The 20,000-nt window shown below is 37.4% G+C and overlaps 1 protein-coding gene across 1 annotated transcript in view; it reads right to left on the reverse strand.

Moving 5' to 3' along the window:
* The window catches only part of LOC136844090 (uncharacterized), a 3,347-nt gene extending 691 nt beyond the window's left edge, over window positions 1–2,656 (reverse strand). The window contains exons 1-2 of the mRNA XM_067113103.1: window positions 1,896–2,656; window positions 1,359–1,535 (exon numbers count right to left, since the gene is read on the reverse strand). Of these exons, the coding sequence (XP_066969204.1) occupies window positions 1,359–1,535; window positions 1,896–2,656 (938 nt within the window). The remainder of the gene's footprint in view (window positions 1–1,358; window positions 1,536–1,895) is intronic.
* Window positions 2,657–20,000: the final 17,344 nt, after the last annotated feature.

The raw sequence follows: 20,000 nt of genomic DNA on the forward strand, positions 1-20,000 counted from the left end.
TCATGGCTTAGAAGACAGTAATGACGTTTACCTGTGACGTTACAAATGGCTCCACCCTCTAAGCTACGTCATAATTCAGGATAATACTGAATTATCTCATGAAGTTTAAGAATTGAATTACTGACGATGAAAATACATTTCTCACGTAGTTGCAAAAGATGCTAAATGATCACCAATGATCAAATAAATAAACCTGAAGGCCAAAATTATACATTCTGCTACTATTACTACCACTATTGCTGTATTTCCACGGCAGCATAGATGCCCTGCCCACATCAGAATCTTTCAGCTATTCATAAAGACTTTGCAAATGTTTCTTTATTGTGTAATGGGTCCTGGCCTCCCCAGAATTCCGGGTTTTCATTTGAGAAATGTATAAAGTAATTTTCCAAGTTAAATATGCAGTATTGCAAATGAGGGAACAAACTCATGCATTCAGGGGAAGGAGTCCTGTCAAAGAAGCAGTGACTGAAATGTCGTAAGTTTTGTAAGTTTTCAGCAGTTCTCATCCAGGCAAATAAATGAAAGTTCATACCGTTATAGCCTTGGACATCACATATTGATTTATTATCTATATGTAACTATGTTTTACTTTATTGTAATAAAATCATCATTTCTATTGGCGATGGAGCCGAGCATTATTACCCTTATGAAACAGTACTATATGGCACAAACCTGAGAAAGAACGTGAAAGCGAATGTTTTGTTTTATTTTTTGGTATTTAGAGTTTCGTTATTCATTTCGTTTTTTCATTTTAAATTTTTCTTTTAGCCTTTTTATCTTATTTCATTTTACTTATCCTTAATTCATGGGTGACAGGGCATGACAATGGGTAGACATGCCAGTTCCAGTCACCCTCAAGCATATATAATTACCGATTATCGTAGGAAACGTAGCTGACCTGAGGAAATCAGCGATGACTCTGAGGGGGGAACAAGAGGTTGCCATCGTTCCTTTTTCCTCTATCATTGTTACTATTGGTGTGGGTATATCTTAAAATATTTCAAATGAAATGTATTTTACTTTTACTCTGTGTATTTGTAATTCCCCTTTAAATGTACAAATGAAACACCAAAAACTATTCATAATCTATTTACAAATCACAATCATCATCACTATCAAGGAAAGATCATCATCATCCTCATCATCACTGACTAAATTAATGATGACTGATCCACGTAAGTCTCCCGGATGTTGTCCACCCCAGTACTCCTCCTCAAAATGACGTGATTGTCTAACTGCTCCTGCCCACACTTCCGGGTAGCAGAAAGCCTTGCCTCCTCCAACCTGGCCTGCAAGTCAGACCGCGTAAATCGACGGAGCGATGAACGCACTTGCCTCTTCATATGACCCCACACCTGTTCAATGGCGTTGAGCTCTGGGTGAGCGGGTGCCAAGCGCACAACTTCGTGGCCCCACTCCCGGATGATGTTATCCACCACATATCTCCTTTCCGGACGATTCTTTGGCAAACGAGCAACAGCTCAGATTTTGTGGCCAAAGGTGGGAACGATATCCTACGCTGCTCCAGCCACCTGTCGAGAAAAGTTAATTAATCATTATTAGAGTGGAAATAGACCATAGAATGCTAATTTACATACCGTTATTACTGTATCATTAAACTATGATTTGATATTGTTTCCATCAAGAATAATTTACTGACTTCACACAGTTAATAGAATATTGAATCATATGAAATTTCCAGTCAAGTCATTAACTTTAATGCGTGTGTATACGTATTTCATGATGTCTATATATATATATATATATATATATATATATATATATATATATATATATATATATATATATATATATATATATATATATATATATATATATATATATATATATATATATATATATATATATATATTGTGATTTATTGTAATTACCTTACGAGATCCGCCTTTCTGTTTGCTGACGTAGGGCATCGACTCTCCTCGGTTAGTGTGCTGTGATATGGTGCATTATCTAGCACAAGAACCGATGGCTCCGGGAGGGACGGTAGAAGCTGTGTCGTAAGCCACTGTTCGAACAATTTGGCATTCATTTCGCCATGATAATCTCCTTGATTGGACTTAGCGGGGTAGCACAGATACGAGCCTTCAATGAAGCCTTCATTGGTGCCAGCAGCTACCACCACAAATCGTTCACCTTCTCCTGGAGGGACCTGACGGCTGTAAGAGGGACCGGTGATATCCTGCGTGGTGTCTGCCCATTCCCTGCTATGGGTCATTCTAGTGGTGAACCAAGTTTCATCAACGTACACCACCTTCCTTCCGTCCTCCCTGAGGCGTCGTAGATCCCGTAGAGCATTAATTCGGCGGCAAATTATATCCAGAGACTCCTTCCTCACATACATTTTCCGTTGTGTAGTTTTATACTTGAATCCCAGAGAATGCAGGTGGCGGATTACTGAACTCGGTGATGTCCTTTCTGAGATAATGCCAGCTGTTTTAAGGTCCATTGTTAGAGAGCCAACCGTAAAATACTCCTTCTCATCAAACTTTCTGTGGATAAAGCGACGAATCGCACCAACAGTAAAGTTATCAAAGGCGGATGGTGCTGATGAAACTGGTGTTACTGACGATGGTGAATGACATGAACTGGAGGTATGGAGGCTGACTTTGGCCCTTACTGCCCCTGCAGTCATGCCCAAAACTTGTCCAACGCGGTCATAAGGCCTTAAAGGACACAAAAGAATATATATAATTATATATATATATATATATATATATATATATATATATATATATATATATATATATATATATATATATATATATATATATATATATATATATATATTAAAGCAATTATACATTGATTATGGAAAACAACAAATCTTAAATCAGATGGTCCATTGCTGTACTGATAACTTGAATACATTACTGGTTGTATTTAGCTTTCCCAAAAATCTTCTCAGAACAATAATAATTCTATAAAGACTGAACAATCCTTTTACACCTCTCTCTCTCTCTCTCTCTCTATTGCTTTCTCTCTTCACTACATAATGGGTACTCAATGGAAATGTTCACAATTCAAAAGGTATTGCAATAGTTATATTTTTTTTTCAAAATAAAAATCAGACTGGAAGTAATTACGTAATCTGAAATCGATTTCTTACCTGTTCAAGGAGTAGTAAGTACTACCACGGTTTTTCTCTCCCGATATACAAGGTTGCAAGCCGCAAGGCAAATGCAGTTTGCAACCACGGGGACAATTCCAAATCTTATTAGCCATTCTTTGATCTTTTGACAGGTAGGGTTTAAAGCTGACGAAACCAAGTGAATGAGTTTGTAAGGTTTATGGGCGGGACTAAATTCGTCATAGATTGTTTACTCTACCTACGTCATAAACGTTTGAGGATCCTTGCCACGTATATCCCTGGATACGGCATTGGCAAACCAATTTTACTTTATAAAATGAAAACTATCGAATTTCATTACTAGATATATTTCTCGATATATTTGTATGGTTGTGAAATATTAATATGCCAACTTTCACCTTCATCTGATTCTTTGATAAGGAGTAAAATAAAAAACCGTGCACGACGCCTCTGAATCTCATAGTAGGAGAGAGAAATAAGAATAGAGAGGCAAAGAACACAGTGATAACGCCCAAATGCTGTTGTTGTATCGTGTTATCAATACGCGGGATGTTTACATGAACCATTGCAGTATATCGTGTTGAAGCCATAAAAACAGCCATAAAAGTGAGAAATAATGGCCTCGCGATTGAAGCTAACCAAAACATGAGTCAGCACAGCCTAAATGCTTACAGCAGCTGGTTCTATAGCCCCGCCTTCTCAGGGAGGCATTTTTGTGGAAGTTCCAGGAATTTGGGGGTTGGCCAAAGTGATATATTTCTTCGACCTCCAATCAATTATGTTTGGGAGGGGTCTTTCACACACCCTCCTAAGATCACCTCCAATCAAGTCCTCTAAGGAGAGATTTGAATCACACCCACTACAGTCCTTCTAATCAGCTACTTGAAGGGGAGGCCTTGCTGATTAATCCTTCCAATAAGGCTAGAAAGAGGTGGAGATTGCAGATAACAAGTTTTCTGGGAGTTCAACAAGTTAGAGACCGACGAGGAGGGGAGAGTTCAGAACTGTGTCCTTCAAGGGAGAGTACGTCTCCCCTCGCTGCAGTGTTCCCATATAGACTGAGTCAAGAGTGATTCGTTTTCTATCATTGTAACTTGTTAATTTTGTACTGATCTTTATATTACTAAGTACTAATTAAAGTGAAGAAATTACTGATCTCGTTTCTATACGCCTTTCTGAGAGATATCAATACTTAAAAATAATAAAGAGGACACCTCGAAAGAAACCAAGGTAAGAAGAGAAAGACTAAAATCCATACAAACATATAACAAAGAACATAAAAGGGAGAGATAATCCTCAACATATATATATATATATATATATATATATATATATATATATATATATATATATATATATATATATATATATTATATATATATATATATATATATATATATATATATATATATATATATATATATATATATATATATATATATATATATATATATATATATATATATATATATATATATGTTGGTAAATGTTACAGTAAGTTTTCCTTTATGCAAATGTCGTTAAATATGACAGCGAAGTTGCAGTTTATTAGTTTCTTACTAATGTTCTCGATTTTCCTTATTATCTTCCTCTGTTCTTCAGGCAACTGATGGAGTAAAGCACCAAAGTTCATTTTGATGGACGTTTTATTGGTTAGGACGTTTCGTCTCTTCTAGAGACATCTTCTGCTACAAATGAGTGTTTACAAGGAAATTCACACATATATATAACATTCTTTCAAGGGAACACTTGTCAAAAATATAACTATTCGATGGTTAAAATCCAATATTCGGCAGTTAGCGTTTTGAAATTAATAAAGTTAAAACATATAGGTTTGTTACTAAACTTGTTTACAACTGGCCTGTTGACAATTACCAAGAATTGCTATTTAGGTATTTACATACTTAGAAACAACCAGACGAAAAATAAATAGCTGAAAATAGACGGTCAACAAAGAATCGTCAAAGAGACATTCAAACTGTATATGTAAAATTAATATAGTAATTACACACGTAAAAGTATAAGTAAAATGTAAATACAAAGTTATCAATATCAGGATAGAACAAGATAAAACATGACAAATATAAAGTTAACTAAAATATTTGCATAGGTCCAACATTGACGACACATTTTAGTCTGCTGCATTTCTTCTCCTTTCACGATCGGAAGGTAGAATTATTGCGTTGATTCCTTGCACGTTTAGGGAGGCTTATGAATATTTATGTATATTGCCTCAAGGTATTTTAGCCTTTTAGCATCAGCAACGCTGTCAATAATTTCAGTGTTGGCTTCGAGCATTTCCCTGGTTAGACCCGCATCGTGTGTGTCCCTCGTGTGATTTTTAATACTACCATTTTGCAAATGCATAGTAAGTCTTCTTGATAGTGAAGTTGTAGTATTTCCAATATAAGAAATATTTCGCGACTTGCAGTTCGCGATTTGACATGTATACTTGTATACTACGTTACACTTATCAAGAGAGCGCTTCTTGTTGTGGGAGTTATTCTTTATGATCAGGTTGGCAGTTCTAAAGTTCTTATAGTATATCTACAGGTCAATTTTAGTATTTTCTCTGTCAGTATTACTCATCGTCCTACAATTTCTCGAAGTACTTTTTCGTCGGTCTTGTAAGCAGTGCTCATATAATTCCTGTAATATAATTTAAGAACGTTCTCTCTTTCTCCTTTTTCCTTTGGATGCAAAAAACTATCCATTTTCTTCCTGATGACTTCTTGGATATCGTTATTTGAGTACCCGTGTTTACAAGAACCTGAGCGCATCTTTCCAGTTCGGTGTGTAATGAAGTCCACGAACTACAATGAGTAAATGCTCTATGGATATAAGCATTAATTACACTTTTCATGTATTTTGCTGGAGCTTCACTATTTGCATTGAGACACATTCCAGTATTAGTTTCCTTTGTGTAGACGGTCGTCCGAAATTCGTCTTGAGCAGCTGTTACCATCACATCCAGGAATGGCAGGGAACCGTTGTTATTTATCTCTGCAGTAAATCGAAGGCAGGAATTTTGTTGGAAGGCAACTTGAAGGTCCGAAAGTTCTTGCTTGTTCCTCACATCAACGAAGATATCGTCTATGTAACGTCCGTATATGAGCGGTCGAAAGTCACTGTTTTTAAGAACGCGTTGATCTATCGTTCCCATGTAAAAATCCGCAAAGAGAACACCTAGAGGTGATCCCATAGCAACGCCGTCGATTTGCTGATAAATTCAAATTCAAAATCTTTATTTCGGACATAAATGGCCATAGATAAACACATACATATACATATATAAACATACATAAAAAGCCTCCAAACCTTAAAAGAATAAAAATTTAAAATAATTATGAGAAATTATTACGAAAGAGAGGTGAAAAATTATGATATGAATGAGGTGCGGATAATGACTCTAGGTGATACTTCCTACTAAAAGGACATATACATATGCAGCATATCAGAACAAAACAAAGAAATACTGTATTCTTACACAAAGAGCGCACCAGATGCACTAAGCATAAATGAGGCCTTTCCAGTGTTTGAAAATAAATGAATTATGCAAGTAAAGTGGGTGGGCAACCTCTTCATAATACCGTTTTCAGAATTCTTCAGCCTTTGCAAATAGCTTGTTATGGTTTTGCGTCTCAGTTCCTGAAAAGATGGCTGACCAAAACCCACAAAAAGAGCGGATGCGTTTGCATACCTCGGAATGCCCATGAGTCTTCTAAGGCTATCGTTGTAGCATACCCTCAGCTTATTCATAGTCCGTTGTTTTGCTCTGACAACCAAAGACATGCCATAAAAACTTGTACAAAAACTCGTAAAAAGCATTTTCTTGACATCAACGCTACATTTAGAAAAATTCCTTAAAATCATATTGCCCTCGTACATAGACCTCTGTACAAATATTCTACATGGGCATCGTCCGAATTTTGAGCAGTGAGATAATATCCTAGGTACTTTATTTCAGGTACAAAATCTATACGTGCATTGTTAACAACAATAGGTGATATATTACTTGGGCAAATCTTACTCTTAGAAAAAATAATACATTTGGTTTTCTTTACATTTTAACAATAAAAGCCTATCGGACATAAAATCACGACAAATGTTTACAAGCTGTTGTAGCCCACCTACTGAGGGGAGCAAATAAAACAATATCATCTGCGTACAGCAAATGGTTTAAAATCATGTTGTTTAAATAACACCCCCGCTTTAGTTTGACTCAGTCTCTGTGAGAGGTCATCCATATATACATTGAACAGGTAAGGTGAAAGTAAACTTCCCTGTCTCACTCCACATGAAGTGGAGAATTCACTGAAAATACATGGCCCCCATTTGACAATCATTTGCTGATTTTTATACCATTCACCAAGCAGTTTAATAATATAGCAAGGAATATTTCTTTTTGACAGTACTTCAAGTAACATCTTATGAGACACTTTATCAAAGGCTTTAGACATATCCATGAAAACAAGCAAATACAGGTGTTTTACGAACATTATACTCCTCAGTTACGTGTTTAAGAATATGAACTGGCATTTCAGTTCCATGATGGGATTTGTAAGCGAACTGGTTGTCACTTGTCAATAGGTACTCTTTGCATCTCTCCAATAGAATCGCTTCCAAAACTTTTGAGATAACAGTGGCTAGAGCAATCGGTCTATAATTAGATATGTCACTGTGGTCCGCGTTTTTATCTTTAATCAAAGGAGAGAGTATAACCAGAATAAGAGCTCTTGTAAGTATGAATGACAGAAACAGGAAGTAATGAATAAACTTAGTAAAACTCTAAGTACCGGATGCGCCTCAGTTAAGTGCTGAAGGGTCAGCCCGTCATGTCCAGGGCTACTGGAAGTGTTCAGAGAATTCAAAGCATTCGAAATTTCATTGACATTTGTCCCTGTAACATCTCGCTGACTCTGATTTTCCACTGGGTCTGGAACAGGATGAGTAGGATCATTAAACAGCTCAGAATAATGTTCTTTCCATAACTCGGCAATGTTTTCATAACCACTCACATTATTTATTATGTCTGGCAAGAATGTTTGGGATTTTCTTTTTCTTATTTATTTCTCTCCAAAACTTCTTCATACTCCCTTTAAGACTCGTAGCAATTTTATTGATCGAATTTCCTCTTCACTTTCCTTACAAAATCTAAGCATCCCTTTGAACTGAGCTTTAGAAAATTTCATTTTATCATAGAAATATCCATCCCTTGGATTACCAGATTCCTTCCATGCTAAATAGTCATACCGTGCTTCATGATGGAATTCCTTTACAAAGTCGTTCCAACCAGGAACATGGTTGAAGCCTCTGTGATTCAACTCCTTAGAGTCAGACGACTGTTGAAGTGCACTAATTATGTCCAAAAGAAATCTTTCAATAGCTCTATAATGATCTTCGTTTTGACATGGTCTTGTGTTACATTGCAGAGCTTCCAAAGGCAACTCGACGTTTTTCAAAGCTTCTTCAGATTTAACTCTGTATGCCAGTAGATCGCAGAGATAAAACTTCGTCTGACTACCATCATTCGTCTGTACCAGCGTAGGTAGTTGAGAGACCCTCAAAGAAAATGAAAGGGACGATGGTCTGAACCAATAATGGAATGCAACACACGTATATTGCTAATGTGTGTTAGAAGACTAGGGGGCAAACAAGGTGGTCTAACCAACAGGTATGGCCCGTTGCATCACTCACCCAAGTGTAAGTGTCGGAGGGCATCACAGCAACATCACCAATACAATAATCGTAATGGGTGCAGAAGTCTTTCAGCTCGTTACCAAAGCGTGATTCAGGTGAGCGTTAAAATCACCAACCACAAAAACCTCCCCATTTGGGTGATCTGACATAAGACAGTGTATTTTTGCTGAACAGTCAATGTATTCCGCATCATTTTGTCCGTCTGAGTATGGAAGATAACAATTGATAATCCTTATACAATTTTCATTTATAGACACGTCAATACAAATTAGTCTGTCATTTGAGGTGTCTACTCGCCGCTATACAGGAGGCAAGGCTCTTTCGGTACAGAAAAGCAACTCCCCATAAGGACGACCAGTTAACAACTCATTCGATAAATCAACCGGAGAAACTGCATAATATGCAAATTCAGAATTTATTCTATTCAGGTAGTCTGATTCCTGCACCGGGAGCCAAGTCTCCTGCAAACAGACTATGTCAGAAACATGAGTTAATTCGGCTACATCAAAATGGCAATTTCTTACTGATCTACAGTTATAAGATGAAAAGCTTAAATCCATTTATAAAAGAGAATAAAAATGAAGATTAATCATACCAACGACGGACCAAAATATCCTTACCCCAACTTTCTGGTTTGTACAAATCCTTAACCCTACTTTGAGGCATTTCTTTAATAATGACTTTGAAAGATCGATAGTGAGAGAATTTTTGTTCAACCAGCTCACACTCCACCGTCGTGACACCTGCTATGCAAGAAACATGGCCAAGAAGCATTTCTGAAGTCGTGTCAGGTTGCAGCCTAGACACAAATAAATGTACATGCCTTAAAGGCTGAGCTGCCCTAAGTGTGCTTCCATCACTCTCCCCAATGATAGGAGGCTTACGCCGTCTTCGTTCAAAAACACTCCCCTTCTCTTTATAGCCCTGACTTTCTTTTTCTTGAGCTTGTCTTCTTTGCAGTAAGCGCTTCCGTTTTTTGTACTCGTGCCCAGGTATGTTCCATCTCTCTTCTTCCTTCTCCTCGTCGGCTGTGGACTCGGCGAAATCCATAAGAACGTCCCGCACCCCTTCCAAAGGTTTGCTACTCCCATTCAATGATTTTTGTTGCCCATCTTCATTCCTTCTATCTTTGGTCGGTCCAAAGTCTCCCATCAGGTGCTCTAAAAATTGTCTCTTTAGTGCAAAGCCTCAGTAGTTGCCTTAAAAGATTTTCAGGTACGTCTAAAGGTGTTTTTTCGCCATGGTAAACTTCGTCAATAATCATATCAATCGTTTCCTCTACGGGCCCGTAGAAATATAAAAGTATGTTTACAAAGAAAGCTCATATAAATGACAGATGGGGATTATAAAGGAAACATATATACCTGGAATCCAACACAACTGAAGAATTAGTAGAACTGCCAAAACAGGATTAAATACTTAAGAGGTTTTTACAAAGGATTAGGATCAACCGTTCAGAAGCAGGGACAGGACAATTAAAAGATTATACAGGGTCGTGACTGACCACCTAAAAAATTTTAGTACAATAAAATAATTCTCTCTTTTTTATACAATAATAAATTTTGCAAGATGAACATTTTTACAAATAAAATATTATATTAAACATACGGATATATAGAAAATATATATCAAGTAACTAACTTGTAATTAAGTCAGTGATTTTATCTTTTAGGTCATTCCTGAACATTTTTCTAATACAGGGGACCAAATAATACATGCCAGGGCTAAGATTAAAGTTACAACTGGAAGTAAGCTGGATAATGGCGGACTCCAATAGATTCTTGAAGAGAAATCTTTCCATCTGGCGATCACTGAACTTTCAGTCCAGTTTATCCTGTGAGAGTTTTCACTTAAATGAATGAATATAGCATTGGATGCTTGTCCAGTTTTGACTGAATACTTATGTTGCTTAATATGTACATGGAATTTTATATATTATGTTGTTGTTTTCTTTAGGACTATTTTTTATTAACATTCTTTTGAGTGTGTTATTAAAAGAAAAAAACGAGATTTACATTAAAAGGTTTTAACAGTGATTTTATGTTTTCAAAACCACTAAAATAAGGCAAGCTAAGAATGTTCTTAGGGGTTTCTTTCTTCATGTTACTTTCACTATAAAACTTTTTGTGGGCTTTGTTATAACAAATATCTAGTATATGTGAAGGATAACATAAATCTGTCCCTATTTTTCTTATGTATTCAATTTCTTCATCCAAATACTGGGGACTGACAATGCGCAAGGCTCGTAAAAACATAGAGGAAAAAATTGATATTTTGATGTTAAGGTGATGGCCTGAATAAAAATGGACATGAGTTAAGTTGTTGGTTGGTTTCTTATAAATACTGAATTTACATTGAAATGGTTCTCTATGTATTTAAACACCTAAGAAAGGGAGGCAATTGTCTTTTTCTAATTCTAACGTAAACTTAATGGATGGTACCTGGTTATTCAAATTACAGAGTAAATTATTTAAATCAATACCAGCAGGCAAAACAGCTAAAATATCGTCAACATACCTATATCACTTTAAAGGAGTATAAATGATATTAGGTATATATCGTTTTTCAAAGAATTCCATGTACAAGTTTGAGAGGAGTTGGGAAAAAGGGTTGCCCATTGCCATACCAAATATTTGTTGGTAAAATGCACCATTGAATATAAACTTACAATCACAAATGCACAACCTAGTGAGAGAAATGATATGACTTACAGGTAGAGGTATTTCATGATGGATTAATTCATTACTAAGATACTCTAAAATAGAATCTATAGGGACTTTAGTAAAAAGAGAACAAACATCAAAACTAACGAATCTATCAGTGGGGCAAAAAGTGATTTTGTTTAATTTATCAACTAAATCTAGGCTATTATATACGTGAGAATCTGAGATAGTTCCAAGTAGCGGAGACAAGAGTTTGGTAATATATTTCGAAAGTTTATATGATATTGAGCCAACTGTACTGATAATAGGCCATATAGGATTGTTTTCTTTGTGTGTTTTTACTAATCCATACAAGTAAGGTAACGAGGGAAATTTTACCGACAACTGACATGTTAGTTCTTTTTTATATTTAAGGATTTTTTTCACTGTGCTGTTGAAACTTTTTATGACTTGATCAAGGGGATTTTTTGTTAGTTTTTTTTTTTTTGTATGTCGTATCATCATCCAGTAGGGCTTGCATACGTGATATGTAGTCAACTTTATCTAAAATTACAATACTATTCGCTTTATCAGCTTTTGTGATGTAGATTGTATTGTCTTTTTTAAGGTCGGTCAAGCTTTTCTTATACCGAGCAGGGAAATTGCTTTCATGCCTAACATTCGCATCTCCATAAATGATACCTTTAACTATACCAACATGATTTTGAGGAATATCACAACGCTTTTCAAATATACACAGGGACGACGCAATCGTTAAAGCAACATAAATATTCAGTCAAAACAAGCATCCAATGCTATATTCATTCATTTAAGTGAAACCTCTCACAGGATAAATTGGACTGAAAGTTCAGTGATCGCCAGATCGAAAGATTTCTCTTCAAGAAATCTATTGGAGTCCGCTATTATCCAGCTTACTTCCAGTTGTAATTTTAATCTTATCCCTGGCATGTATTATTTGGGCCCTTGTATTAGAAAAATGTTCACGAATGACCTAACAGATAAAATCACTGACTTAATTACAAGTTACTTACTTGATATATATTTTCTATATATCCGTATGTTTAATACAATTTTTTATTTGTAAAAATGTTCGTCTTGCAAAAAGTTATTATTGTATAAAAAAAAGAGAATTATTTTGTTGTACTAAAATTTTTTAGGTGGTCAGTGACGCCTTTGTATAATCTTTTAATTGTCCTGTCCCTGCTTCTGAACGGTTGATCCTAATCCTTTGTAAAAACCTCTTAAATATTTAATCCTTTTTTGGCATTTCTACTAATTCTTCAATTGTGTTGGATTCCAGGTACATATGTTTCCTTTATAATCCCCATCTGTCATTTATAAGAGGTTTCTTTGTAAACATACTTTATATTTCTTCAGTCTGCTAAGTAAAGGACCTAGCGTCGAAATGCCTCTGCAACACTCCAGTGTTTCCGTTTCCTTTATGGATTTTATCTTTATATATATATATATATATATATATATATATATATATATATATATATATATATATATATATATATATATATATATATATATATATATATATATATATATATATATATATATATATATATATATATATATATATATATATATATATATATATATATATATATATATATATATATATATATATATATATATATATATATATACATATATATATATATATATATATATATATATATATATATATATATATATATATATATATATATATATATATATATATATAATTGTAATTTTAAAGCTGGGGTCTTATGAGATCAATGGGGTATACTAGGATGCTATGCAACTTACCTTAATTACCACAAGAATCTAGACTCTGGCCTTAGAAACAGCTAAAATTACAAACAACAAAGTACGCCTGAAAGGCTACTTCAAGGAGGAAGAGATTAGATAAACTCTGGGGTTTAACTTAATTCATTATATTTACAAAAGAAAACACATCAAAAGAATGATATCATAATTCTGGGGTAATGAGGCAAAAGCAAATGACAGGAATTTCCTGGTGGGGGCAGACTGGGTTCCCGCTTCAAAGTTGTTGTTAACGAAGCTGCGAGGGCTGTGATGCACACGAGGTGACACGGTTCCACAGATGGAATTGAACACTTATGGTTACTTAACTGGGACTAACACTGTAATGAAGGAATCGGGGAATTGCATAGAAGATGCCTAGACTGGACTCGATTCCCGTGACTCGACCATCAAGCGATTTCGTTACTCTCCTCGTAAATGCTTTGCAAATTAAACAGCATAAAATATAAAGCAATACAGGTCTCACTGTAATTGTATCTCACTATGAAACAAAAGGAACTCAGTGGGACGAAAATAGCAAACGTGGCTGATGAAAAACCTTAAATTCTGGTACTTGACCTTTCTTTAAGAGCTGAATTTCTCTTCTTATGAGGGCCAGCGATGGGGAAGGCAAGCGAATTAATTCACATCATAAATTACTTTGGATACTGCCCGCCACGTGTCCAGCATAGGCAGGTAAATGGAGCAAGGGATGGAGCTTTGTTCTCCGTGTCCGCTGGCAATTCTTAGGTTAGCTTCTCTGTCCAGGGTCCTTTATAGCTTCGAAAGTTACAACTTTCTCTTCCTAGATGGCTTTGTGATAACTCTGCCCACGTGAGAACTGCAGGCAGCACGGTTTCAAATTCAAGATGGCGGAATGCACGCAGTCAGCCCACCAGCTGACCTGCCTCGGGCGACGATTATCTCTGGTCGAGTCCATACCTGGAATTTTAGGGATTTACGGTAGCACTTTAGACAAGAAAAGGGTTTAAAGGGATTTTCCCCCAAAAGGGCAGTAGTGAGAGGTTTTAGGGGCGAATTTCTAACAGTGAATCATACTATATTTATCTTATTTAAGTACTTAGTCCTTTTACTTTAAATTAGTTCAGTAACAGGTGGCGTAGGGGGAATATTCTTAATACCTCCCCTGCCTTGATGACATTTACACCCTTAGTCAGGTTGAAATGGCTAAAATTACGTTACCGCAACAGGCAATAATTTCTCTCTTCACAACCTTTGGGGTACATTAGTCTAAAACATGATATTTCTGCTAAATATCAGAGTCAGTTATAACCAAAAGAAATCACTTTTGACTTTTACTTCACGTTGCAGACTTAATTTAAGCTGCTGGCAACAGTAATAATTTAACTCTCTAAGAATGATAATGAGCAGCATTTAGTGAAATATAAAATAGCTAGATTATTACATAATTGGAAGTAAAATTGAACCACCATCGTGAGGTTAATATTATTATACTCAGAATACTCCAAGCACTTATTAGTAAAACTTTTAGTCACAAGTTCGTGCGGTTAATATACCTTGAGGAGGCAATACAACGAAAGTTTTCGTGGGGTTTGGTAGGTGTTGCCAAGATTTCTGAGAGCAACGGCTCAGTGCCATTTGGGGCATTAATAACACTTGTGCCAGGGGCACATGTTATAAGTACATGTGATGTATCAATACATAGTTCTGACTATGGAAGCCAGAGGTTATAAATTACTAGGAAAGAACAATAATAAAAGAGATTATCTCACTTTGGGAGTCACTGATAAGGCCTACCGGCAGCATGGCACTGACCTTATAGGTGCCTTGTGGCACTCATCTACGTACATGAGGTATAGCATGGTGTGTAATTTACACAGTTTGCGAGTCTGGGACTCGAGATTCATCATAAAAGAATAACAAAAGAATAAATGACAGACGCAAAGTAATTATTATTTGTTTTAAACAGATGATGATTAAGTATGCCAAAATTATATTCCTTAGCCTATGGAAATGGCTAGGTCGACTCTAGCGCAAAAGACCTCAAAGGGAAGTCATAGGACTCACCAAATTGTCAATTGCACTCTGCATTAGTAGAGTGAAAAACAAGGTAAAATATAAGCCTTGTGTGAGGTGTAAAATAATATGATTAATAGAACAGAATAATGAAAGGAAAAAAAATGGTGAAGGAAAAGAATGAATTATAGAGTTATAAGGAAACTAAATACGGGAGGAACCTGACACCCTCTTCTGGATATAAGTGCCAAGGTCCTCTTAGGATAGAGGGGTGGCACTGTGCCAGGTTCACACTAGTGCAAACGGAGCTCAGCGGCTCTCTTTTGGCAATCTGGAGCCACCCACCCTCATGATTTTCTTCCATGGACCTGTTTTAAGGTGATGGTTTTCCTTGGTAGGGGAACCGGTCGAACCAAGTCTGAGGAGGACAACTTAGTGCCACCCTGGTCAGCTTCTTTGATGGCCGGAGCAGGGGCAATCTCTACAAGCTCTGCCCCAAGTCGTTGCAGATGCTTTAGTTCGTTGGCCAGTTGAGGCGTGGCAGAATTTACACTCACGTCTATGGAGGACTGGGAATGGAAGGAAGATGTTCTGGAGGGCGTGGGAGGCTCGCAAGTTGAAATGACCAGCTCAGACACAGGTTGCAGGGCCGCAACTTTGAGGGAGCTTCTGCTGTGATCAGAAGAATCCATCTCTCTTACCGGCACTGGTAGTGGAGCCAAACCGGGCGAAGAGAGGGGATCCAAAGTGGGATCTCTTGAATGGAGACCTGGGGCCTGCTCTGGCACTGGCACTGGCACTGGTATAGGATTTGGAGATTGCTCGCCGTTCGGGATGGATGGAGCTTGGCACTGCTCAGTGCACTCAAGGGGCAATGGCAGAGACTGAGAATCAATTTTGGGATCTCCACTCAATTGGGTGCCTTGGCACTGGCACTGGGACAGGGCCTGGCACAGGACTGGGCTTTGAAATCTGCGTGGAAGGAATTGGCCATTGCACAGAGTACTCAGGTGGCACTGGCAGTGGAATGAATGGAGGCTTTTGAGAATTATTCATGCCAAATGAATAACTTGAGGGGCTTGGAAACCCAGATTGTTGTATTTTTGATGAAGACTGGAAGTCTTGCCCTAGGAGGAGGTTATAACCTCAAGAAATGTGGCTTGCTACAGCAAAGTTGCAGATTTTGGATTTATTAGGTCTCGTGACTCTCAAATGAACAGTATGAAATATCATTTTAAATTGATTGATACCCTCAACTGTGACGAGTTTAAGTCTGTTAATGTTAGCTCCATAGGGAACCTTGTCTTTCCTTGTGAGGGAAATTTGTGCACCAGAGTCATCAAATGCCATGACCTGGCATGTGGGGTAGCTACCTCGAGGGGATGCCACATATATGGGACCTTCGGCTGTAGGGTCCAAAGACTTAGAATTTGTAACTGCCAAACCAATGGCAGGTGTACTTGATTTATTAGGGCATTTTTCCCATTGGGCAGAGTGCCCATAAACCTTGTAAGCAGGGCAATAACTCCTGCTATAATCTTTGCTTGGCACTGCCCCATTGGAAGGAGCAGGCCCTCTACTTTTCATCCAAGAGACAAATGGGGCTTGTTGGGGCATTGTCTCATTTGAGGACTTGGAAGGATTGTCTTGCTGAGCCTCAGCCTTGACACAGCACTGTTCAGTGGAATGCCCTATTCTCTTGCAATATCCACACAATGGTTTCTTTGGGGCTTGCCCATGTTTGAGAGGGTGCTGAAAGTTGGATGAGACAGGCGAAGAGGGATATAATTTTCTTCCATGGAACTAAGATGAGGATACTTGGTGTCCCAAGTGTCCGCCCAGCGACAGCACTTGACCACTGTCTTAGGCGCCTTGTCGCATAGAAGGGTGGCGAGAGCTGGCAGGTATAAAAAGAAGTCCTCGAGCTGGAAGAGTTCGAGGATGTCCTCCACACTAGTGGCTTTGAGAGATTCTAGCCATAGTTTTAAAGCCAGGGTCTTTTTGAAGATCCACTCAGACCAGGTTTGGCCTGATTCTTTGGGCATATTTCTCCACCTTTTCCTCCAACGGTCGGGAGTTATTTCAAAAGCTTTTATAATGGTTTGGCAGACAAGACCAGGATTTCCTCATTCCTCAGGGGGAAAGAGCATTGAATGCAATGGCACCCTTTCCATCAAGGTGCAGTCCCAGGATCAGGGAAATTTCTTCAGGAGAAGGCTGATAGGTCATCAGGACCTTTTCAATATGGTCAAGCCAGGCTTCAGGATTGGCTTCGTCCCATTTTTTTATGAGGGTGCCTACACTGCTGAGGGTTGAATGTAGAGAGGGTATTGGTGTGTTGCGCCTGTTGCGAGCTGCCATTGTGTGGTGATGAGCTCTTTCTTTCTCCCTCTCTTGTCTTTCTCTTTCTCCTGTCTTTCTTTCTCCTTCTCCTGTCTTTCTGCCTCTTCTTGTTTCTCCTAGGCTATTCTTTCTTTCTCCTTCTCCTGTCTTTCTGCCTTTTCTCATTTTTAAAGGGCCCTTCTTTCTGCCTCTCGCTCCGCCTTCGCACCGTCTAGCCTTAGATCCATTCCCTCAGGGCTTGTCAAGATAGTTCCATGTCCTTTCCAGCGGACAGGTAGAATTTGAAGTCCTCATTTTGCTGGGCTCTGGAAGTTGTAGACATCTTGAAATATTGCTTACATGGGCTGGACCCATTAGAAAATCAAATATGTCTGAGAAGATTCAGGGCTGTTAGAGGGAACAGGTTCAATATGTCTGATGAGACTCAATAGTGTTCGAAATGAACAGATTCAGGGTGTCTGAATAGACTAAAGATGTCTGAAAAGACTCAGTTGTCTGAAAGACCTAAAATTCAGGTGTCTTGAAACGCTCAATTGTTCAGAATGAATGAATATTAGTATGTCTGAATAAGACAAGTATGCCTGAACAAGACAAAGGTACCTGAATAAGACTGTTAAAATTTAATATGTCTGAATAAGACTTGGTTGTTTGTAATGAATGAATTTTAGTATGTTCTCAAAAGATGTAACTGGATTTTATGTCATGCATGGACTTGGCCGGCTGAAGCGTGAAACTAAGGCATTCCGGGGAACAAGGGTTTGTGCATGTTGAACGGAGTTAATTGGCTTCCTGAGAACTTAGTGCTAAATCAGCAATTGGGGTCTTGTAAGACTCAAAGTTGTTCCAATGAACTAATTCAATATGTCTAAGAAGACTTAAGGTTGTTCTAATGAACTGGAATAATCAGTCCCGTAAGGACTTGGATGTGTTGGAATACATGAATATAAAGTCTCGGAATGGACTTGGATTTTTTTTTTTTTTTTTAGCACAAGGTTTAACGCAAGCCAAAAATAATGATTTGCAGAGAATTGTCAGAGCTGGTGGAATTAAAATAATAGGCTTATGTAGAATTGGATACCGCTTAATATGCTTTTGAATTTCCTTGCTCACATATGTAGTTTAGTGCCTGAATATATGCTTATGCTGGCGTCACACCAAATTTTATAAACTTGCTCTGGGAAAATGGGAAGCAGTGCTTCGAGAAATTTGCAAATAAATGCATGAATGAATTATAATGCTGGCAGTTCAGCAAACATAAAATTGTATTGCTCTAGGCAAATAGGAAAGGTGCTTCTAAATGTACGCAATTAAATGCGAGAAACAATGTAGCTGGCTCCTCGGCTAAGAGAGAAAGAAAAAAAAATATGCATAAAATACGACAAGAAAGAATGTGCTTATTTCAAAAGCATGAAATAAAAAATTGGTAGAATGCGATGAGTACACAAAAAATTCTTAGTTTGCCATGTACAGGCAAATGTTCTACCAACGATATCTCACTTGCTTAAGTGAAAAGGGAAAAGGAAATATTTACTTTATTCTAGAGACCTGATTTTGTTTACTTTAGCGATCCCATGGGACAGGGGACAGTTCAGCATGTGCGCGTGAAGAGAAACATCGAATAAATACAGTGAACAAATACAACGGTCTCGGCTTAGCTGACACCTGGCCGAGCGAAGCTTTGCACAAATTTTAATGAGACGACCGATAAATTTCGGAAGATTTTTCTCACTTCTGGGGAATGAATGAATGGGTAGGAATTTGCCATGTACATTTCTCTTATAGGGAGTTTAAACAAATGCGAGTACTAACCACGATTTTCGGCTCGCATGGCCTGAACAAATTTTTACAGATTTATGAGATTTGTTCAGTAAGGAAGAATAATATCTTTGCCCAGCGAATTCCTAACCTCTACAAGAGAGAGAGAGAGAGAGAGAGAGAGAGTAAAATATCCTATCTCCAGCGACACAAAAATTGCTGGACTGGGTTAGGCCACGAGGCAGTAATGTGTGCCTAGCTAGTATTTCAGGACTTTCAAATTGTCCTTATCAAATGGACGAAGCAATAAGGGCATTATTCCTTCTGTTAACTCCTCACTCCTAGTTTTAAAACATGCAGCTAACATGCAATAGCACAAAATCTTGTGTAAAGGTTAATAACACTCTCTTCTTTATAAATGGGATGCACGCATGTGTTCTAACAATTCTTACCTCTATTTCAACCACGATTTTGTTCTTGCCTTACAAAAAATAAATATAATGACATGATATTTACTGTGGAAATGGATCACTTGTGCTCTTATAGGGGAATTTACGCTAATTAAGAAGATTTGTTTCTTGTCTCGCATTTAGCTCTTACCTAACTGCACGTTGCCAAAAGGGGTAAGGACT

The sequence above is a fragment of the Macrobrachium rosenbergii genome, chromosome 12 (genome assembly GCF_040412425.1).
Source record: "Macrobrachium rosenbergii isolate ZJJX-2024 chromosome 12, ASM4041242v1, whole genome shotgun sequence".
In the NCBI taxonomy this organism is placed as follows: domain Eukaryota; kingdom Metazoa; phylum Arthropoda; class Malacostraca; order Decapoda; family Palaemonidae; genus Macrobrachium; species Macrobrachium rosenbergii.